The sequence below is a fragment of the Haplochromis burtoni genome, unplaced genomic scaffold (assembly GCF_018398535.1).
Source record: "Haplochromis burtoni strain Fernald_Lab_line unplaced genomic scaffold, NCSU_Asbu1 Contig_171, whole genome shotgun sequence".
Taxonomy (NCBI): Eukaryota; Metazoa; Chordata; class Actinopteri; order Cichliformes; family Cichlidae; genus Haplochromis; species Haplochromis burtoni.
This window is the reverse complement of record NW_024582532.1, coordinates 921,949-945,733: the sequence shown is the minus strand read 5'-3', so window position 1 is coordinate 945,733 and position 23,785 is coordinate 921,949. Positions and strand designations below refer to the sequence as shown.

Here is a 23,785-nt window from a genome sequence, read left to right as displayed (position 1 = left end):
ATAAGTCAAAAAAGGCAAACAATAGCATCCTCTGGTTACATCCTCACATATTTATCATACCACAGCACATATCGTTAGCTTCATAGCATAAGTGCCTAAGTCATTTTTTTGTGTTTTTTTTTGTGACGGACAGGATGATGCAGCAGTGGTAGGGGAGTAAAGTTAGGCAAAAATCTCAATTTGACCAAAAAATGACTTAGGCACTTATGCTATGAAGCTAACGATATGTGGCTCTTACTTTCCTTATTAGCACAGAATGTAATTTGATCTGTAGGTTTGTCCATTATCAATGAACTTCTTAGGAAAGCAGGCTTAGCTAAAAGAGCTTTAAAAGAATATTAGAAGAATTTAACACCAATGTCCTCCTAAGCATGTATTAAATTATTTTAAGACGATCTAACAGTCTATCAACTTCACTTTAAAGCTCACTGTAAATCTTCTGCTCATATTAGGACCATTAAAAATAACATTTTAAAAACATTTTAGTGAGTTTAACCAGTTTTTGGCTCCACAATCACCACCACGTAGGCCAGTCAAGTTTCAGTGAACACATTGAAGCTCTTTAGGTAAAAATCTGTGCATAAACAATTTTATTATTCCCTGCAGATTCTCTGCGAGGCTTTTCCTGTTAGTCAGTAAATACCTCAGTATGAATAGATAGTTTCAAAGTCTTGCCGTGTCTTTCAGCCTGATATATCTCTGGAAAGTTTTGCATTTTTCTCGTGGCTGATCACTGTCTTCAGGGGCCATTAGCTTGTCATATCTCCATCTGTGGCCTCATGCTCTGTACAGCAGCCTTCGCATTCCTCAGTTGGCACCGGCTGATGAGCCGCTGGTGTATCTGCTCCTCCTTTTAGTTGCTAGTAAATCGCTGCTTACTGTAATTTTCATACAGACAAAATGTGGCTGCAGAGAAGCTTCTCAATTCTGAAGCATCAAATTGTAATCTTGGCGAGTACGTTGACCTGACTGTCAATTTCTTGCTCACAAATGACTGATACGCAAATGTGCAAAGAACTTAAACATTACAAATGACAGATTTTAACTTTCATTTTATATTCATTCAAACATAATAGTGTATTTGGCCTATTTTCAGACACGCAAACACTTTGTTATATTAATTGATATCTTTTCCAAGTTCTTGTGGAGTGGACAAAACATGAATGAATGTAATCTGTATTAAATGTGATGTTGTTTTTAGGAGATGTGCTTGTTGATTTGTTGGTATTTATCATTTCCAGGCTCCTGAAAGAAAAGAAATACCTTCTATGTTATTCATGCCATAGCCACTGATGTCACATTTCCTGTGTTTTTTCAGCTGTTAGTGGATATCAGGCTAGAATGATTATTACTGACTATAACAGCCCATGTTTGGAAATTTAATCCTCTTCCTCCTTTATATCAGATATTTTGGCATATAATTATAGGTGGGTACAGTTTGATTTGTACAACAAAATGAACATTATGTAACACAAGGAAGCATGACACAAAAAAAGAAAACCATGAGTCACTGGCCCTGACAGCGAGGCATCCGGTGGTAATGGTTTGGGTCCTTTGTGCCATGATGCCTGGTTTCTACAGATGTGATGCTGGTGCCTGGTTATACCAGCCCACATTTCTGCAGGTTTAAGAACTGAGTATAACATTGAATTAAGTGGCAAAACGTCATGTTCATAAATCCATGTGATGAAAATTATAGTGGACAAAATCTGCAAATCATCTGTGAGTTTCTTGCCATAACCCCTCCCTTAGTTACTTACTTCAGTGGGTCCAAATCTGGGCCCAGCAATTTTGTGGTGCAGTACTTGTGCCAGCTTTTTGGCACCAGCGCAGGTCTTTTTTTTTTTACTGGAAATGCAAACAGCTGGTTCTAGATTTGGCACTGGCACTGGATTGGTGGAAAAAAAGGTTGCAGGAGGAAATTAAGGTTGAGCGCACATCAATACATACTTGTTCTGAAAGATCACTTTTAACTGTGTTCTCTTCCAGAACAACAATGCCTTCATCCGCATGAATCAATAGTGGCTTAAAAGTGTTGTGAATCATGTGATATGGCCTTTAAAGTCATTTTTAAGAGGTACTCACTGATGCTGTGGTCCAAACCAAAACAAAGGTACTTTATGTTGTTTTCTTCTTTACCCATCCTTATATGCTATTGCTGTATTTTTGCAGTATTTACAGCTTTAAAAGTTATTTTTAGACTTCTCTTCATTAAATAGCCTGGAATACTACTGGTCAGTTGTTTTTCCAACAAAACCACTGAAAACAAAAATTCTACTGAAATCATGTGTAATAGCTTCATCCAGGATTCAGGACCTCTTTGTTTCTTAAATTAAGCCAGTGTTTGTATTGCAATCTAACACCACAACTCCACTTACTGCTGCCCCAAAATTAACTGGAGACTTCTTCTGCCCTGCTGAAAAAAAGCGAAGCAGTTTTAGCAGCATAGGTCGCCAAAATAGCATCATGAATAACTCCCAAGTGCCTTTTTTGTTTCATTATTAATTAAGTGATTTGTGTATTTTTAGTGTAATTGCTTACTTTCAGCACTTATTTATTAATGAATATAATTTATTTAAGTGGCTCAGCTGGATTACCTTTCCTCCTCATATTAAACAATATAAACTGATACATTTGTTTGTCTAACAGATGTTCACAATGATTAAAATCAAGTGGTGCTTCGGGCATAGAGTGGAGTCTGCACGGGTGGAGGCCAAGTTAGAATCTGGAAGAGATCATGGTCAAGTAGTTGCTAGTTTGATTTTGTGTGCTGACGCTGGTTACAAAGAATCAATATCGAATCAAGGAGGGTTGAGTTTCTAGATAAGCGTTCTCGGCCACTCTGGCTATTCATCATAAGTCTGTAGAAACCTGATAGGTCAGAAGAAATTATATTCGAGCAAGAGTGGGGCCTCCTTATCTCTCTATAGCAGGGGAATAGGAGACATGCCGATCAATACCAGGCTGTTGTGTAGTACTTGCAATTATCAACAGCTGATTCTGTCGTCCCCCAGCTGCATCTTTTAATACCACATAATTACAAGTTTGGGGACAATGTCTGGTGAAAGGGGATTACAGCTTTGCTGAAGTATGCTTCATTCTTCTCTCGGCTTTGAAATAGCTACAGTCTGTGGAAGGGTTTCAAATACATTTTATTATACACCTCATACTCTTGCATACTTTCTTTTTTAAAGGATTTTTTAATTTATCGATAACTGAGCTGCATTTAAGTTTAAACTCTGGTCTGTATTGGCTCTTATTATGTCAACCAACCGGTAAAACATATATACAAGCTACAAAAAAGGTGTATTCAGCCTAGTTTTATTTTCAAACTGAGCTCATCTGGGTTTATCTTACACACTTCCCTGATGCTCACTCGAGGGAGGATTTCTTCTCCGACACATTTTTCAGTCTATTATGGCGCCAAATTGTGGGAGGTCGTAACAAATGAAGCAAGGGCTCCAACACCTCCTGTGGTATCCTGGCAGTAGCCTATCGCAGGCGGCTGAAGGGCATCTAATGATGGACCGGAGGCGGAGGCAACAAGGAGAGCGCCGGTAGCTCGGATAAACCAGGGAGTCTCACTTCCGACAGTCACCAGTGTAAGATCGGATCTACGTACGACCTGAGTGAGATTTTTACGCACAAAGTTTGACTTTACGCACGTATCCAATCCTGCGAAATCTGATCTGTTAGGGAGTTACCTCTTCCGTCGCGTTGATTCTGGGCTTGAGGCAGTTTTAGGTGTTCAGCCTATTTTCTCTGAGGGTGCTCCTGCTAGTGTTACGCTTTTGCCGCGAGTGTGTGTGAGGGATTCAGCTGGGACATCGAGCCATCCACCTCCCGAGGAGTCAACTCAAAGTGGAATGTCTAAGCCAATCCAAGAGCTGAGAAAGGAAATAAAACAATCTTAGACTCAAACGGACTATCTAAAGATGCAGCATTTGACCACAGAGTTAAAACCAAGACCGTTCCAAAACGCTTAAGACTCTCAGGAGTTCAGATCGGACTAAACCATGTTGGCTGCTCGGAGATGTGCGTAAAATCAGCCGCACACCGGACAGGAAGTGAACTAATTATTATTAAACACCATCCCTCATTTCCATATCTACCGTGAGTTGGCTGGACGGCAGCCAATCACCCATCGAAAGGCAGCTAGAGTCGTAAAAGCATTATCCTTCCTCCATCATAATTACACTGACATGCGCAATCTGCACTCGGGCATCAACACCATCCTCCGATCTCTTATTTCACCGAACCCGCTCTCCACGAAGCGTCCCATTCGCTGCTTGTAGATGATTCGGCGAAAGGCAGCAGCGAGGCGCACAAACAGATCAACATGTCCCGGCGAAAGCAAGCCAAGCCGCAGCACCTCAAGTCAGATGAGGAGGCGATACAGACCGGACTGCTCTGCAATAATGGTAAGTGTCCGGGGAGCTTTGGACGACTTTTCAGGGGGGTTTTAGGCTGCTGCGTGAAGAAGAACTGTCGTCTTAGACGGTTTATTCAAAATGATTTATTCTGTTACAAAAAAAAACTTTTTAGGCAATTTGTAAAATAAAATAGAATGCAAATTAATTTAAACAATTTTACTTACAATTTTCTGCGGAAACACACCTATTATTTTAGCATTATTTCTGTATCACACTGTTTAGCTTTCAAGTCTCATTAGGGAAACTTTTTAAAGATAAAATCCGAAAAAGTTCATGATTTGATCACAAGGAAGCTTTTTTCATTTAGTTTTAACTTTACTTTGACTCGTGCAGGTCGAGATTTAACAGCTGGAGAAGATGTTGACACAATATGGAGTAGCAACTGTAGACTGAAATCTTTTAACATTTTTCTTCATGAACCAAGTTCAATGTAATAGTTTATTTGCTTGGTGTTTAAATGTTGAAGAAACAGGACCTGCTGTGAAGGACTGCGCCGAAACAAAACCCCCACATGAAGCAAGAAACGCACGGAAATCTTATATTTTGTTTCACATTATGTTCATATTTTATTTTATTGTATTTTTTTAATTTGGGGGGCAAAGTCCTCCTGCCAACTATTAAACTTTTAATGATAAACATTCATATTATAAATCAAATAGAAATAGTCTTAGAAGAAGCTTCTTAATAAAGTAAGACGTTTAAGTAAGTCAAGACCCTTTTTTTAAATATATATGTATATTGATTTAAAGTTTTTAATTATAACATTAGGGAAGTCCATGAATAAAATAATGACTAGGGATTATCAGTGCATTTCATATCATTTGTAAACAGAACAAAATCATTAAAACATATGACCATCTCATGTTAGAGTACACTATAAGTCCCATCTTGTATATTTTCAGTGTCAGGGTTTAATCTGGTGTGCTTGCAGGAAATCCTCATTCAACCTTTTAATCAACAAAGAAGCTGAGCATTAAATTGTATCAGCATTAATATTTTAAGTGTAAATCAACCTTTAAACTGCTGGAAGAGGCCAAAATGTTTACTGAAATTTAACAGAATTTTAAAATTAATCTTTGGCCTCTCAATTTGGTGCAGAATCAGCTGAAATACTTTTACATTCCACCAGGGACGTAAATATAAATTCATCCAAATAATGCTGATGTAATATCATTCATTTGACTTATTTTAATTATGTTAATGTTGATGGAGGGTTTTTTATTATTGTTTGCATAACCCTGAAAAGTAAAAGGCCTGTAAATGAAAAAATCTGCTTCACTGGTGGAATCGCAATTTTTATCATCATCGCCGTTTTTGTTGCGTATTTTTCATTGAATTATATGTGACTTTGTTTTTATGCGTGGCTGTGAAAAGGTGTCGAGTGTGGAAGAGGCCCTCCTGACTCGGGCCCTCCCACCGCCCTCCAGCCAAGCAGGGGGCTCCGCCACTATGAGCTGGGCTTTGATTGAGCCTGCTGACTTAACCTTTGGCAGCATCACCCTGAGAGGGGCAAGTGGTCCATGTCTGGATCACAATACAATTAGTACATCTGAACCATTGACCTCTGCGACCCAGAGGTCGCGCAGAGAGTCACAGAAGCATTAATGCTGGGCTGCGAATCTGTTTGCTTTTCAGCTGCAGCTTCATGATTTTTTTCCCCCCTCTCTCCTCTCATCGCCAAACCACACAAGAAACCAACATAAATCTGTTTACTGTTCCTGACATTATGGATTGAGTGAGGGTGACATTTTTAAATAAATTCCCATCACGTGTTATTACATTTGGAAATATATTTAAAGGTTTAAATCAAATCCGATCTTTTCTTTGTTTTCATTGGAAGTAAATCTTACAGAGAGCAGACAAAATCCTGTGCTAAAACAGTGGAAGTGTTTTCACTCCTGTGTTTGCTGAATCGCCCTGGTGATCCTCAGACCACCCACTTTGTGAGGCAAGGACTCTGATTATTTACCCATGACAAGTTTGACTTTCAAATAGATTTTTCTACTCTGCTCTGGTTACACTCTTACTTCTTAAACTGAAAAAAAAGTCTGTAAAAAATTCTTTTTATAAAATCTCTGACGTGCCACATTTGGAGCTACATGTCTATAATAGGTTAGTGAACTAATTTCCTCCTTAATGCAGACATTGTTCTGCGTGTTTGCGTGAGGATTTGTTCAGTGTGTTCGTATAATTGTAAATATAACAGACGTCTCCGGCTGCTTTTAGCTCCAGCACACTGGGAGTAATTCTTTTAGGTGGTGAAATGTGATAATTGGAGTTTATTGATTTAAGTCGGAAACACAAACACACACGCGTGTGCACATACACACGAATTCTGTGCACATATGGGGCCACACAGACACACGTTCGTGTCAAATTTAGCACAAACACGCATCTTTCAATCTAAAATTATTTAAAATTCACATTTAGTTTGCTTAAGGAAAAAAACGCTGACAGCCCCTGTGAACGTGTCTTTAACGTGTGATGCTTACAAGAATGGAAGTTTGTAAAGATACTCAGTTAACAAAATCCAATTACAGTCGTTCCTAATCCCTGAAAATATCCATCCGTCTAAATAGTCAGTTTTTTAAAATTGTTATCCTTAAATTAGTGTAGCAATACCCGGATATATGTGCAATAATTCAGTAGTGATTTCCCCAAAACTTCCCATCTGGCATTACTGTCTGTTTCCTAATGGGGCAAAACCTGAACAGATGCAACAGTGATCATAAAGTGTGAAATCCTGTCATAAGGAATGTCACATATCAGCTAGTGAAACGGGGCAAAATGAAATGAAGATTTCAAAATAAAGAATTGTGCTAAAATATGAGAAAATACATCAGGAAAAGTCTGGAAACGAGGACGACAAGGCACGCTCTTACGTCCTGTTCACGTCAGGGTATTTTTTAGTATTTTTATTTTTATATGTATTTTGTATTTTTGGTATTTAGATGCATGAAATACAAAAATAAAAAAGAGATATGTGTTGCTGATGCAGATTCACAGCTGTGTTCCTGTAGAAATTTGAGAAGACAATTAAATTTATCAGACCCTGAGAGCGAACACGATGTTTTAATAACAATCAGGGTATAACATGTGTTTCAGGTTGTGTAGATTATTAAATGTTACAACAGTTTTTTTAAGTTTAGGTTAATTCACTTCACTTTTTCCAAATAGAAATTTTGACAAATATGTGTTTTCACACACTCTTTACTTTTACTTTACTTTTACTTTAAGTGTGAGTTGAAAACTTCTGTCAGACACTTAAAAGCAATTTTTTTACAAAGCCGGTTGAATTAAGTCTTTTAGAGTCACGTCTCATTAAAAATGAACACACACTCCACAGCTGTAAACTTTGAAGTAGCTGAGAATGGTCTTTGGTTAAATGCAGTTTTTTATATTAAAAATAAACCTTAAAATGCCCCAAACCTTTCCTCCTGTGGTTCATAATTTGTTCTCACATACAAATGCACGTGTGTGCATAACGTTTACGGCACATATGCAGTTTAATCTAAATTTGTTTTAGATAATTCCTTGACAAACCGTCCCGTTTCAGCTTGACATGTTTGTTATCTTTGGACGCTGCAGGGTGTCTTGTGGATTTCGACGTTCAGTGGAGTTAAACAATGGTTGTCCGTACAACACGAGATTGGAAAGATGGACTCACCGCTGTGTGTGTGTGTGTGTGTGTGTGTGTGTGTGTGTCTGTGTGTGTGTGTGTGTGTGTGTGTGTGTGTGTGTGTGTGTGTGTGTGTGTGTGTGTGTGTGTGTGTGTGTGCACGCACGAGTGAGAGGGGGAAGGGACCATAGGTGAAAGGTGATATAGAGAAAATTCGTCCCACTGACGAAACATCGGGACATTCAGTTATCAGTTTCCCATTCTACTCTTGTTTTTTTTCCTTCTCAGGGATTTTGGCTGGCATGGAGCGAGAGAAGGCCAATGAAGACAGTGAGGAAACACACATCTGTGATAAATGCTGTGCTCAGTTCTTCACTTGGACCAAACTGTTAGAGCACCACAAAGTCTGCACTGAGGATCCCTTGGTGCTGATAGTGAAGGACAGCGAGGGGATGCCTGCACCAGAGGAATCTCCTGTCGGGCCGTCTCCAGTTCCCAGCGTAGCGTCCAGTGACTCATCTGCTGCAGAGTCCACGGATGCCGGCTTTGAGCTGGGAGAAACACTGGTAAATGACAACGACAGTCTGGATAATTTGGAGGAAGGGAGGGAGCAGGATGAAGCTATGGAGCTTGAACATTGCCCACAGGACAAATACACTACAACGCCTAGCCCCCATCCCCCGGATTCAGCTGAGTCCACTCCTTCCCAGATGTCTGCAGCTGCCAGCTACAGCATGCCGAGCACCAACGTGACACTTGAGATCCTTCACAGCACCAGGGTGGCTGTTGCCCAGTTTTCCCAGGGGATCAATAGCAGCGGTCCAGGAGGGAAGGCCGCTTCAGCAGCTATCCCGGTGATCCTGGAACACCTGCTAGCTCTGCAGCAACAACAGGTCCACCAGCTGCAGCTTATAGAGCAGATCTGCAGCCAGGTAGCTGTCATGAACAGACAACCAACACAAGCAGCATTAAACCCAGTCTCCAGGTCCCTGTCTCTGGCTCCTAACCCTTTCCCCTCACAAGGCATCATCCCTCCTCCCGTCCTGCCACTGTCAGGAACGATTCCCTCCGCCATTAACGGACAGGCGGCTGTTTCTTTGTCTTCTGTGCTTGAAAAGTCGCAAACCCTGCCCTCACAAACTATATGTGGACAGCCCACATTTAAGGATGTCACATGTACCTCAGCCTCCTCAGAAAACACGACCCCATCTCTCTCCAGCTGCAGCAGCAGCAGCATCTCCACGTTGCTGCCTCCTTACACAGGCTCACACACCAGCAGTGTTAGCAGTACTCAGACACTGAGCTCCTCCAGCCCCATTTCGCTGGCACAGAGCAGTCTACTCAGCTCTTCTTCTAGCCTGCCATTTCTACCTCAGAGCCCCCCCAGCAGCGTCATTTTTCCCAATCCCCTGGCTAGCATTGCCGCCACAGCTAATGCACTTGACCCTCTCGCAGCCTTGATGAAGCACAGGAAAGCGAAACTGCCTAATGTGTCCTTGTTCGAAACGAAGCCCAGCCCAGAGGAGCCCTTCTTCAAGCATAAATGCAGGTTCTGTGCCAAAGTGTTTGGCAGCGACAGTGCTCTGCAGATCCACCTGCGCTCCCATACAGGAGAGCGGCCCTTCAAATGCAACATCTGCGGCAACCGATTTTCTACAAAGGGGAACTTAAAGGTGCACTTTCAACGGCACAAAGAGAAGTATCCTCATATTCAGATGAACCCCTTCCCAGTGCCAGAATATCTGGATAATGTGCCAACAAGTTCTGGGATTCCCTATGGAATGTCCATCCCTCCAGAAAAACCTGTCTCCTCCTGGCTGGATAGCAAGCCGGTTGTAGCAACTCTGCCAGCCACTCTGGGTCTTCCGCTTTCCTCCACTATTACTAGTATCGGCGGCTCAAATGACCCTGTAAGTGTAACACCATCTGTTAAATCTTCCTATGAGCCAGCTCCTGGTGAATGTGTATCTGTGTCACCTAACCACAGAGGCAGCGAGGCTCGTTTCTCTCCCGTTTTAGAAGCCTCCAGTGTGCTGAAAACAGAGGGGGTGCACCTGCCCCAGAGCTGCACCAGTAATCTGAGACCCAACCTTGCCTCTGAAACAACCAGCACCACCATCCCATCTGTGACCACCACACCTGAACCCATCGCCTCAGCATCTCCTGCCTCCAACTCTCCTTCTCTCTCATTAAACTCAGACGAAATAAGACTCTCATCGTGTGGCCTCCTGGATTCTATGCAAACATCTGAGACCTCAAAGCTTCAGCAGCTGGTGGAGAATATTGACAAAAAGATTACAGATCCCAACCAGTGTGTCCTCTGTCACCGTGTCCTCAGCTGTCAGAGCGCGCTCAAGATGCACTATCGCATCCACACAGGCGAAAGACCCTTTAAATGCAAAGTGTGCGGCAGGGCTTTCACCACCAAAGGAAACCTGAAGACTCACATTGGCGTTCACCGAGAAAATCTCCCAGTGCAGGTGCAACACTCGTGTCCCATTTGTCAGAAGAAGTTCACCAACGCTGTTGTTCTTCAGCAGCATATCCGCATGCACATGGTTGGGCAGATTTCAGAGTCAGCCGCGGTGGACAGGCTGCAGGAGGTGGACAGCAACGTGTCTTTCAATGAGAACAACTTTGACAGCCTGAGCAGCAATGGCAATGACCTCATTGATGATATTTCAATGGAAGAGGATAATGAGGATGGTGAAGAGGAAGTGGAAAATATGGAGGAAGGCGTATATACATCTAAACCCTTAATCTCTGATTGTAATTCTCCCCCCAAGTCTTTAGCCATTGTGTCAAGTATAGCAGCTCTGGAGAGACAAATGAGAATGATTGACTCTGCTGTAAGCCTAAACCAGTCATTTGGTACAAAACCCCTAACTAATGGTTTTAAAGACAGCAGCCAGCTCAATATTGAAGGCGCTTTATCAGAGAAAAGGGTGGAGAACTGTAGTGAAAACAGCCCACATGTGTCCGAGTCCTCCTGTTCGCCTTGTGTATCAGCGTCTCCCTTTCAAAGCAACTCAGAAAGCATGACGATCAAATCACCGGCAGTTGACAACAGCAGGCCAGAATCCCAGGAGCCTTTGGCAGCCTCAGTGAAGAGAGAGCAATTTGAGTCTCCTGCCTCTGCACCGGCAGCTGCCCAAGAGCCGAGAGGAACACAGCCCGGCAAACTATGTGTGAAAGAGGAGATGCCTTACACTATGTCATTCCAGCTGAGCAGAGAGAGAGGTAAGCTAAAAATGCCATGTAAATGTTTATTATAATAACCTTAAAAAACAGTTTAGTTTTGTAAAGATAACTTTATACTCTATGCTTTTGTTTCAGCTGCAGGTCAAAGTATTCCAAGCCTGATTACCAGCACTTCATCGGGCTTGATAAAAACTGAGGTGAATGGTCACAGTCAACCGAGCACCCCGATGGAAGGGCACCATCCTCCGTTTAGCATCCACATCACCCCAGCGTATCCGTCAGTTGGTAGCCCAGGTATGACCTCCCTGCTAGGCCCTGCGCCTCCTCGGCGAACCCCAAAGCAGCACAACTGCAATGTCTGTGGGAAGAACTTCTCCTCAGCCAGCGCCCTGCAGATCCACGAGCGGACTCACACCGGAGAGAAACCGTTTGTCTGCTCGATCTGTGGTAGAGCTTTCACCACAAAAGGCAATCTGAAGGTAGATAAAAACTGATGTTTTTTCTGGTGTGTTGTGTTGTGTTGTGTTAGGACCTTATCAAGGAAAACTGTTCCCTATTGCTATTAAGTTTTAAAAAGTGCACAGTAGGTGAACCAGGACTCATTTTACTGTGTTGAATATTGGATAAGACAAGACTTCCTGCAAGACGGGAATCCTTTAGACCAAGAACCTGGTTTCAGTTTTAGAGAAACAAAGCATTCAGAGGATCTCTTGTTCAAATGTGTCTAAAAGTAAAACAGTCCATATTGAAAAACAGAGACAGATGAACTAAACAAAAACAGAACATTTACCAAGCATACATATTCTTCTCTACATGGTATCTTTGCTTATAAGAATCCATTAACGCGAATTAGGAAGCATATCGATGGAAGCTTAAATCATGCACCTTTCAAAATAAAAGACTGCTTAGACTATACACGTTTCTGTAGGATTAAAACTTTGTTCATCATTTAGTGCAACATCATACTAACACTGACAAAATCTCTGCTATTCACCACTTGGATCTTAAAAATCATAACTGATTATTACTTTTACTTCTTAAATGTTAAGAAGTATCAAAAGTAATTCCCATTAGAATTCCTTAAAACCCCAGATTGCACCTTCATAATGTTTGTTTTTGTCCAAAAACAAACAAATATTTTACAGTATTGAATAATCAGAAAGGTTTCTGATTAATTATTAATCAACAAATCGATTCTGGATCAAACAATAAAAACTTGCTGTTCAAACTTTTATTTTGTCAGAGCCTAAAAATGACGTTTAAATAAATGTATTTGAACCATCAGGGTGTGTTTGAAAAAAATCAAAAGATCTAACATGAATAAACTGTCAGCTGTCCTATAGGTGATATATAACTATGTTTGTATTTTGAAAAAGATTACCACATAACACTTTAAATGCCATTTTCAGGTTCATATGGGAACTCACATGTGGAACAATGCACCGGCAAGGAGAGGCCGGCGGCTTTCTGTGGACAACCCCATGGCTTTGCTGGGTGGAGAGGCAGTGAAGTTTGGAGAGATGTTTCAGAAGGACCTGGCAGCTCGAGCCATGAATGTAGACCCAGGATTCTGGAACCGTTACGCGACAGCTATCACCAACAGCTTGGCCATGAAGAACAACGAGATCTCGGTGATCCAGAACAGAGGCATCCCTCAGCTTCACCCCCTCTCGGCAGGCATGGACAGAGTGAGCACCGCAGGAGGTCCAATTACCAGTCTAACCAAGACAGGCATCGACCTGGGAAACAACAGACATTTTTCTCTGCTGATTGATGACAGTAAAGAAATTGGAATCAATTGAAAAAAAAGACAAACGTTGTGAAATTATGCAAGTTATTATGGACATTAAAATATTTGTAAAACACCTTGTTTGTTCTTATGTATTATATATAGACTTGAAAAAGAACTTTTTATGACTCAACAGAGAATAGTAGGTTATTCACATTTTGCTATTTTACTTTGCAGTCATTTGTGAATGTGTTTTTCTACACAGTAAAGACGTTGTTCAACTCATACTGTAATTGACAATTCCTTAGATGTATGGTTGCTCTGAAGAAGGGAACATATGTCCGATAATCAATAATGCAAAGAGTTTGCTTTCTCCTCCGGACACCTGCCCGCTGCTGCTACAGTGAGAGCAAAGCACAAAATATGCTCGTAAACATCCACATCTATGAACTGAAAAGATACGTTGTCAGTGTTATGGTGAGAAATTGTCTTTCTTAAACAACAGTCGGACTGAATAAAATCAGAACACACCACCTGTATGTTCAGATCTATACGTGACACTCCTTAGTTATTACAGCACTTTTATTTTGCTTAGAAATCACAGCCAAGAATAAGCTTTTTCATTTACTTTTATCTCTTTCAGCAAGGATTTTTTTTTGGCAAACAATAAAGTGGCCCTCATAAACTAACAGCTTTAACAAATTGATTCTTTAGCTTGACTATATTTTATCATTTTAGTAGAACTGCTAAGCTACGTCTGAAGTTTTCAATTAAATCTAAAAACAACCATCAGTAATAATAATAATAATAATAATAATAATAATAATAATTGTAGTATTTAAACAGGTCAATGAGTTGTGTTATCTGTAATTATTTAAATCAAAGAAAATATCAGAAAAGTAAGTCAGCAGTCAACACTAGATTTCATAAAGGGAGACTATGTCAGCCAGTTTCAAATCAAAACTTTAGGAACAAAATAAAGGCGTATATTTTGTTAAGTAGTTTCTATAAATTCGGATTAGAACAGCTGCTTCTCAAATAATTTCAAAATGGTGCGTAATGCAAAATATACCACTTATTAAAGGTTTCGTATCATCCTGCAAAGTCTTATTTTAGCGTAAGCTATATTTATTATTTCACTACACTGATTAAATCCGCGTGCAACCTTCGGTTACATCTTGAAAGCGCAGTTTTCGCATTGCTACATTCAGAAAAAGCCCACTTTGTTTATTTTTGTTATTGTTTTTGTTTTGTTTTTGTTTTTTGCACACACGCTGCGCAAAACAAGTGTTGCGTGAGATGAACCCCCCGCCCACCCAGTCTGTGCTCTCTAATCTTAAATTAGTAAAGCAATTTTTTCTTGGTTTAACATGCATCACTACGACATTTTTAAATGCCACGTGAATGCAGCACAAATCCCCACGCTTTTTGCGTGGCATCGCATAGGTACTGCCCAGCCAAGATGGCTGACAGCATCCCGTTAAATCCGGTGCGGAAGAACTCGAAGAGAATCCCGTATTACAACTCAGCCAGGCTTTCAAGGTATGGACGGGGTAGCTGAGCTGTTTTTTCTGTCTCGCACTAAAGCGACAGTCTTGTTGTCTGACACGTTTATGTGTTTTTGCTTTGCTTTTGCTTCCCGGGGCTCGGATCTGTGTACGGGGGTCGTGCTTGTTAGCTTGTTTTGCTAGTAGTGGTGTTGACAGCTCATTAGCGGTTTCTGCTTTGACAGCTGTTTGATTTTATCACACCGCCCCAGGTAAAGCTAGAAACCTGCGCAATATGTGCTTTTGCTTTTTTACAAGTTCCATAATTCAGCCTGTCAGTGTAGCATATGTTAGTGATAGTTATCTGCTGTGTTCCCTCGGGCTTTTCATTTAAAGTCACATGATAGCTGTGCTGGCGTACTACGTCACATGATATATGAAGATAGTTACTTTCTGTAGTCATGATTCACCATCTTGCTCATCTTTCAGAATGGAGGAAGATGGACTAACACAGTCCTCAGGGTGAGGAATGGACAGGAAGCGAAGTAGGCGCATAACAAGGTACTTGTAGTTCAAGAGCATCCACAGCAAATAGCTTTGGGTCATGTTAACGTATAGGCAAGTGGCTAATTAAAGGTGGAAGGTAAAACCTCGACCCCTGCAGGGTTAGAATTTGGTGGCCAAGTTAAGATTTAAGTAGAAAATGTCCTAGTATGTTTCACGTCCACTTGTCTCCTTTGGTCACGGCAAAAATAATAAAAATTTCTCTTCTTCCTGTGGTGAAAAACATCTAGTGATCTCCTTTAGGATGACAATGCCTCCACCCATAGGGCACAAGGATTGGCTGGTTAGTTTAATGAGTATTAGAATGTTATAGTTTCAATAACACAAGATTACAACCTAGTTGAATTCCTGTGGTAGATTTTTGAGTGCTGTACACCACTGTAACCAAGTAATCAAAACAGGGACTTGTATAAAAATCTAAAGCTAAACTAAAGGTTTTCTAGTAGTGATGGTTTAGCAGTTTAAGATGCCTTATGGGCTGAGAAACAGAGAGGTACTGCTTGCTAATACAAGACAGGTATGCCGTAGTGAAAAGACTGCTTTATCTTTATCTTCTTTTTTTTTTCTTTTCTTTTTTTTTTTTTTTTTTACACTAATAGGGACCACATTTTACAAAAAACATCAAGTTGTGGTGGAAAGGATTAAAACTTAAGTGAAACCATAAATGGGTCAGTAAAGTGTTTACTGAGGGTACAGGTTAAGGCAGTCAATTTATCATTCATCAAACAAAGTAAACAGAATTTTCCAGCCTTCTTTTTCAGTGAGCTTCAGTCATTGATGACAGACTGCCTAAATCAAAGTCTGAAACTTGTTGCTCCGAGGTGCCAACAGCAGCACTAACATTACAATGCAATAACAGTGACAAAACATTATATGTAGCAACACAGTTTAAATCAACTGTAAGCAAAAAAAAAAAAAAGTAGCCTAGGTAGTGTTTTTAATGGGAATTTTAAGTCAAACTATAACATAACTGCTTTATTTTTTAGTTCAACAATAACTAAATCAAATAAACCATGCAACATCTCAGGAGCCTCCACAGTATTGAAATTAAAATATATTTTATACTTGGGGGATGTTGTGTCTTGGGTCAGACTTATCAGCCAGTTGCTTAAAACCCTACTTTTCCACTAGCTCTTCCTGTCATATGAAGTGCAACTAGTGAGTGCTCCAGTGAGTCATTTGTTTACTTTTGGGTCACTCCTCACCAGCTGCTATTATCTCGTCTTTCATAGCCTGGTTTTACTGGATGGTGTGTTTTTTGCTTCAAGTGGTGAAACAAGTTTGTTTCCACCTTTAGCAGAGACAGTTTTCTTGCTTATTCTGCAAAGCATTGTGCTTTTTTTTCCCTTTTTTTTTTGGAGGCTGTTGAAGTAGTTCGTTTCTAAAATGTCGTCAGAGGCTGATATGTGGCTCTTGCTGTCAGAGATGTCTGGGCTACACTTGTTGTTGTTTGCACTAAGTATTGTAAACACCTGGCACAGTTCTATCCTTGATATCACATTAATGACACATTTTTATAATGTAAAAATATGTACCCCATATTATCGTGGAAGGTGGCACAACCTTAGAAGGATTGTATTGCCCCATGTGCACACATAAATCACAGACCTCAGCAACTGTAAAAGGTGTTTTGTAGTGGGTGGTAGTAATGTGCAATTCAGCTGCAGTATATTAAAAGGCAAAAGTATTCAGTTTTATATAGTTGCAGTTCACAACAGTAATCTCCTCAAGGCATTTACATTCAAGGGTAAAACCCATATAATATTACAAATAAAACCCTACCAATCAGATCCCTTATGGTTAACACTTGGCGACAGTAGGAAGGTAGAACTCCTTTTTAACAGGAACAGATATCCAGCAGAACCAGCAAGGGGCATTTATCTGCTGTGACTGACTCGAAGGGTGAGGGGATGATACCTCACTGAAAGAAAGATGGTAGAGTTGTATCTAGCTTGCTTATTATGCCGATAAAATGGCTTGTATTCTGCCAGTGTAGCTCTGGCAGTTCATGTTAGACTGAGTCTATTTCTCTAAATTTGTCAGCACCAAGTCTAAAATAAAGAGCTTAGTTTCACTTGAAGTGCATCGAAGCAGAAACACCAGCGCACACCAGTGTAAAAACGCAAACAGCTATGTTGCCACGAGGGCAGGGATTCAGGACAGGACAATAGAATCCCACTTTGTTTCTAAGACCTGTAAGTTGTGTCTAATTTTACTATATCTCCTACTATATCTAAAAGCACATTTAAACTTGGACTTCCTGGGAAAATCTGCCACGCTGAACTCGTTTCTCATGATAGTGATGAAATTAATGTGGCAGTTTATTGATCCCTGTAGAGGAATGATGAGAGCTGATTTTCTCAAACTGTTCCAAAGCATTTGTCCTGAAGCTGATGGAGAATGCTTTCCCACTGACACTCTGAGCAACTGTTGGCAACACCGTCAACGCTGCACCGGAGAGGCAGAAAACATTTTTACAAAGCAGCCCACGTTTCCCACAGGCTTGAGTTATTATGTAATCAGATGTGGGTGTTCCATCGCAAGAAACACTGTGGCTGATAATCCACTTTTTTTTAGCAAGTTCGAATGGTGTGTAAACATATCGCACATTTTGGTAACAGTGAAACATTTCCCAGATCATATGACTCAAAGCTTTGAGCACAATATTTACAGTTTAACACTACTACCTTTATGTTTATAGATCTGTCTAAAACAGTCTTTTTTTCTTATCCTCTTTAACAGTTCATCTCCCTGCATATTGTCATTCAATCAGTGTTTGTTTAGTTATAACTTGAGAAATCTGTATCGACTGTTCTGCTCATCAGGTTCAGACTTGGCATAGCTGGGTCTTTGGCTATGAAGGGAAGGATTTGGGGTATGTGACAAATGCAAGTGTCCTTGGATGCAGTCCTCTAAAAAAACTAAAAAAACACTGCTTACTCTGAAGGTGGTGATGCTATGCACAGGATGTGTGCTGATTGATTGAAAGATTTGCTTGAACAAACAATGGATTGACAGCAGAGTTCACCATGAAGGGGGGAAAAGTGTGAAAAGAATCAAAGGTCAAAAATAAAGAAGTACAAATGGTGGTTGGAGTGAACTGTTCTGGTGGTTTTGAACATTTGGTTTCTTTGTATGTTTTCACTTCTGTAATCGAAAGAAACACCCAAAACAAACAAAAAGTAGCCAGTAGTAGTTGTTGTATTTTTGACATAACCATTGATGACAACACACTGATGCAACATGCGGATACTGGTCTGCAAAGCTCTGTGTAGGATCAATACACAACCTTTACAAGACACTGAAGTGCAGTGCTGAGTGTGTGAAGTCATTTGAATGAACAGGTCTTACTTTTGTTTCTCACTAGAAGTTGTTCTTGAATGTCAGTATTTCCCCTAAAGTGACAGCAGCCATGTGTTTGACTGTGCTTGTGAAGATATTGAATGAAAATCTTGCATTCCCAAGTGTCAGAACCTTAATTTTGGACATGACAACTAAATGCCAAAATCCTGACTTAAATCTTACATTTTAACCCTAAAAAAACCTCTTTTCTTAGGTTTGTTCTTTCTGATAGTAATAACTCAAACTGGTTCTTGCAAATACAGCTGAACATAAATGTATTTAGTTTAGTGCCTCATGCTATAAAAAGGCTCCTGAGATCATGCTGCAAATCCAGGACATTTGTTGGTGTTACAGTTTATCAAACTTCTTTAGGGATTTAATCCATCCATCAGCAGGCCTGCAATACTAAATACCTTCACTCACTTATGTTATTTTAATAAGCAGTTTATATTTTCAATAGCCGTAATCACTCAAACACATTTGGTATGTGTATGCATGTAACTGGACTTTTAAAATAATAACTTGGTGTGTGTGTGTGTGTGTGTGTGTGTGTGTGTGTGTGTGTGTGTGTGTTTTTAGTGGACATCTATAAATTGTTGCTACAAAAATGAACTGGGTTACACTCTTATATGACAATTAAAAATTAATTGCTTGCAGCTGAACTTCATTACTATATAGAGACAGAGTTATTTAGCTTACCTTCATTTAACAGAAAGAGTAGGATACTCGTTTTGGTGTTTAAAAAAAAAAAAGTAAATGCCATATTCATGAACCCCCTGTTGTAGTCCCTTAGAATAAATGGCACCTCCTTTTGATGCTCAAAGTGCCAAAAGAAAACTTTGAACAACTCAGGAGAACTGTCTTCTCATTATGACTCAGTTATTTGAAAATGATCAGGATGTTGTATGAGGAACTTTATTTTTCGTACCAAACTATATGTGATAAGCACTTTGCTGTGCAGAAATATGGGTGTATCATGACAGGATATAAGCATGAACAGATTCCTGTTTGGCTAAGTTACAGCATTTGTTACCGGCATGTTTCTCTTGGCTCAGATGTTGTTCGACTTACAAAAAAAAGCACTGCAATTTTTATTTATTTTTTTATTTGTTCAAAATCTCATATAAATGAAACAAACTTTAAGATTAGTTCTACCAATTTTTATTTGACAGAAAATACATTTTTAAATAAAGAAACAAATACTATAAGCATGTGGGGGGAGGGGGAATGGTCTGGACTGTGATCTGTCCAAACTGTGATTTTTAGAAGTGCGGAACCAAACACATTCATTAACTGGTAGTAGTTGCTACACAAGAAATAATTATAACAAATATTTGTTTTATGATTTGTGTGATGAATTGTACTCTTGTAAAATTTCTATTTCTATTTGTGGTGAGGCTGAATTGTGTTAATAGGGTTGTATTTTATGGAAAACACTGTCATCATAGAGGGTGTTGATTTTGTGGAGACAATGAAGTGAATGTATAAACCAGCCAAGCCTGGTGGTGCACACCTTCTTCCCTTGTTCAGAAACAGAGCTTTGGGAGTTTCTGTTCATATGGGTTATAAATGGGTAACAGGTTGTTTTGTAGCAGAAAGTCCTCTTAACCAAGTGGCATTATCTCCGGTCCTTCAACTAAAGTTGCAGACGCTCTCAGCTCAAACAAAGTCAGGCTACAGCAGGCGTCTAAATGTTTTACTGCTGGGGAGGGCCGCATCTGTGAGTTTGGACCTTAAGCTCTTAATCCTGCTCATGCTACGTTTGCTTGCGCGCATGTCCACGTTTATTTATTTATTTTCAATAAAGGACACTCTTGTACAGTGGAGTGACCTTTCAGTCTGCTTATATTGTATTTTTTTTTCTGAATGTATTTGATAAAAATAAGTTCTGGTTTCTAAAAAGAGATTTGAAGTTTAATTAAAAAAAGAAAGCAAAACACAAACCTCCCCAAATGGTAAAACTGAATGATGTTAAATTTGAATTAAATTCAGATTTGTTTGTTAGTTTTTTTTTTAGTACAGTAAATTTTATTTACTCAGAACATCCACCTCAGTATAATACATGGAAGATCAGTACTTGTATGTGACATTGATCAGAAAAATGTTATTAATCTTTTCAGCTTTATTTTGCCTGTTGCTGATATGAGACTCTGAATCTTTTACTGCTATATTTAATTGGCATCCTCATTTTCATCACGCAATCTGGCAACGTCACTATAAATATTATTGAGGTCATTGCAGGGTTGACGTGACCACAATGTGTTTTTTGTTTGTTTTTTTTCTTATAAGAATCTAGACATTTATTAGAGGGCATCTCATGAATAAGGTAGTATATCTTCTCAACTGTGTTTTTAGTGTTTATTATGTGAAAGTGCTGTTGGCTCTGCCCTTCTACCTAGCTTTAATCTTGGCTTTTCTCACTGAATCTTGCACATCTTGTACTTTGAAGTGCTTTTTTTAGTATTTATTTATTTTTTTACCTTGAGATTTCCCTAAGTGTAAAGTTGGTCATAGATGCTGTTACTTGTTCACACTGCTTGGATATACTGTTTTTACGATTTAAGGTTAAAAAGGTTGAGTTTAATGTAATGAATAGAGTACTTTTTTCTTTTTTTAAACTAGTAAAGTGAATTTTGAGGTTTTTTTTTTTTTTTTTTTCAAAATTTATTCATTTATTTATTTTTAGTACAGTCTCAGCAGAGAATGTGAATACTTATGACCTTATTAATTTGTGTTTTTGGACACAATCTGAACACAAGATTGAGTTGTACACATCAGACTTCATGTGCAGTGGTTGGCACAGTTATGAGATGCTGAACTTTACAACTAAAACAAATGAAAACACTGTTACAAAAAGGAATAAAGCACAAGAGTTGCTTTATCGTGTTGTCATAATTTTATATTTAAATTGTTTATCCATTTCAGCATGTTTCTAAAATTGTTCTCCAACACACATACTTACAAGTAACTGAGTCTTCCTAACACAGCTTACTGTTCTTTCAGATACTCTTTAGAAGATGAGCCCTCTAACTTGGATGAAATGCCCCTGATGATGTCGGAGGAAGGCTTTGAGAATGACGAGAGCGACTACCAGACTCTACCCCGGGCCAGAGTCAATCAGAGACAGAGTGGCCTCGCCTGGTTCCTCCTGGGAGGATGGAAAGTCCTGTGTGGGAGGTACCTTTGCACCATTGTTGTTAATATGTTGATTTAATGATTTTTTTATAGTGACGGTTTAGGCAAAATATTGATAGTTTACATTTTGGGTTTATGTATCTGGGTGTTTTCTGATTATTCACTCAAGCCCTGCTATTTTTTAATAGGAAAATTCAATGAAAGCATTTTAAAGCAAAAATAGATTAACCATGTTTTCAGTGAAGTTTCTATTTCTGACCTCTGCTGCAACCACATATTTTTTACCTTCTGCCAAACACTGCACCACCTTCTTGTATGTTTTCTAAATAAACTTAAAGGAACCTGTAATATAAGTTTCTAGCAATTAGACTACTTGAATAATATTTGTAATAGAAGCTTGTCCATAACAGATCTGTAAACACACAAAAATAGATTGCAAGTTCACTCTGGGATATAAAATGGATTGTTCTTGTAGCCCAGTAGTCTTTGCTAAATAACATATTTTCATAGCAAAATACTCGGATATGTTTTGCCAAATGCTTTACTGATGTCGCCTTATTTTTAATCTACAGACTAGAGTAGTCCAACTGGACATTTAACATTTCCGAGAGTCTTTCTGTAAATGCAAGCGTATTGTATAATGTCAGCAAGCATGCTTGTGGTGATCAGTTTGGATTTCAAACGCACTGGTAGCTGTGCATGAAGTGCAAAGAGAGGATAAGGGCATGTTTTTTGGTCGGGTTCCTCGATGCGCACCATCAGTCCAAAAAGATTTTCAGGTCAAACAGAACAGGGTGGTTTATCCGACTAATGATTTATTTGACAGGTTTTGCCCTCTAACGACGCTCCTTTCAGGCTAAGAGGACTGTTTGTTTGTGTACATTTATAAACACTTGTTTGTGTAGTACTCCAGTGCCCAAAACGTAACATTCACCGCTGCTGCAATTTCATAGCATATTCGGTTTTCAGTTCAGTTTTGTTGGTAGTGGTACGTGTCCAATTGAAGCTGCATATTGATCCCCCTCCCCATCCCCCCACTAATGAACAAATCGGATTTTTCACAGCTGACCAGTTTGATGCTTTCCAGTAATTTTATGTGTGCATAGTGTGGGATTATAAAACACAAATAATTCACAGTGAATAAGCCCCGACTGTTCAAATGGCATATTATTTGAATAGCATTCATTTGCTCAAATAATCGCTCTTATGAATCTGGACTCAGAGTGCACAGAGACAGAGAACGTCGAGGCCAATACAAACAGGACTTTTTACCAAAGTTGATTTATTTAGTTTCATGTTTTGCCAAGTTGCTTAAAATGTGGAAAAGCCAAGCCGTTCAGCATGACGGTATACACTGACACTCTCCCCTCTTTCCCCCCAGGTGCCAGTTTAGGTCATGCTCAGATCACGCTGCTCTCATTGAAATTTACCCGCACACTATGCCACTGTTTGCGTTTGATATCAGATATGGGAGATAAGCCCCCATTGTAGTCATTACCAGGTTGATGGAAAGTCACTTACTTTTTGAAAAGTAAATGTCAATCTGAACCCGTCTGTCGTTATTGAGTTTTGATAATATGGTGGTAATGATGTTAGTGCATACAAGCAGAAATGGACTAGGGGTAAAACTACAAACTGCATATAAAAGTCAAGTTGTTACATCTGCTGCTGTGTTGGCATTTGTTAACTGTGGAGGTGCAACACATAAACATAAATATCGGCTTCTCAGTGCTCAGTACCAAACTAATAAAATATTAAAAATGGAAGTTCAGTAAAAGTAAGGCACAGGCACGCGTGTCAGTCGAAGCAACGCACCACTGTTTTTAAGCCTTGATAGTATCCAAAAATTATTCAGTGTGGAGTTGTTATGATGGAGGAAATTACCAATTGTACCAGATTGCAAACTTGCATTTTAACATGTATATCATGGGAATTGATTCACTTTTTGAATCAGCCCCAAGTGGCCACTGGTGGAACTGCAGCTTTTAGCTTTTTTATGTTGCCTTCTTTTTAACCTCAGAGGTTGCTGTTTGGGTAAAACTAACAAAACTAATGTGTGTCAACCAATTTCATGCAGTAGTTTGATTGTATACATGCAACATGTTTGACTCTTAAGCTTAAATTGATTATCCAGCTCTGAACTTGTCTGACTTTTAACATAATTAGCAAGGGATTTCCCACCAGGAGAGATGCTAACCTTTTTAGATGATTCATAGCGTTAAAAGCAAAGGACCTCTTTATACAAGTGGGTCAAAAAAAAGCCTTGAAGATCTAA

The 23,785-nt window shown here is 39.5% G+C and overlaps 2 protein-coding genes across 4 annotated transcripts in view; both read left to right on the top strand.

Annotated features, from left to right (window-relative positions):
* The first annotated feature begins 276 nt into the window (after positions 1–276).
* On the top strand, positions 277–13,118 carry sall3b (spalt-like transcription factor 3b). Its single transcript, XM_005943539.3, has 4 exons — positions 277–4,421; positions 8,341–11,292; positions 11,389–11,732; positions 12,663–13,118. The coding sequence occupies exons 1-4, from the start codon at positions 4,340–4,342 to the stop codon at positions 13,053–13,055; spliced, it is 3,771 nt and encodes a 1,256-aa protein (XP_005943601.1). The 5' UTR covers positions 277–4,339; the 3' UTR covers positions 13,056–13,118.
* Positions 13,119–14,395: 1,277 nt separating this feature from the next.
* Positions 14,396–23,785, top strand: part of atp9b (ATPase phospholipid transporting 9B) — a 41,870-nt gene continuing 32,480 nt past the window's right edge. For 2 of the 3 annotated variants that reach the window (XM_005943538.3, XM_005943537.3), the window contains exons 1-2: positions 14,396–14,524; positions 21,379–21,552. In XM_005943538.3, coding sequence (XP_005943600.2) covers positions 14,445–14,524; positions 21,379–21,552 — 254 coding nt within the window. In that variant the 5' untranslated portion in view covers positions 14,396–14,444. Of the gene's footprint in view, positions 14,525–14,958; positions 15,031–21,378; positions 21,553–23,785 lie in introns of all 3 variants that reach the window. The other variant, XM_014340493.2, reaches the window with a different exon arrangement.

Coding starts and splice junctions, on each gene's coding strand:
- sall3b (XM_005943539.3), top strand. CDS start 4,340: ATGTCCCGGCGAAAGCAAGCCAAGCCGCAGCACCTCAAGTCAGATGAG. Junction 4,422..8,340: donor CGGACTGCTCTGCAATAATG/GTAAGTGTCCGG, acceptor TTTCCTTCTCAG/GGATTTTGGCTGGCATGGAG. Junction 11,293..11,388: donor CCAGCTGAGCAGAGAGAGAG/GTAAGCTAAAAA, acceptor CTTTTGTTTCAG/CTGCAGGTCAAAGTATTCCA.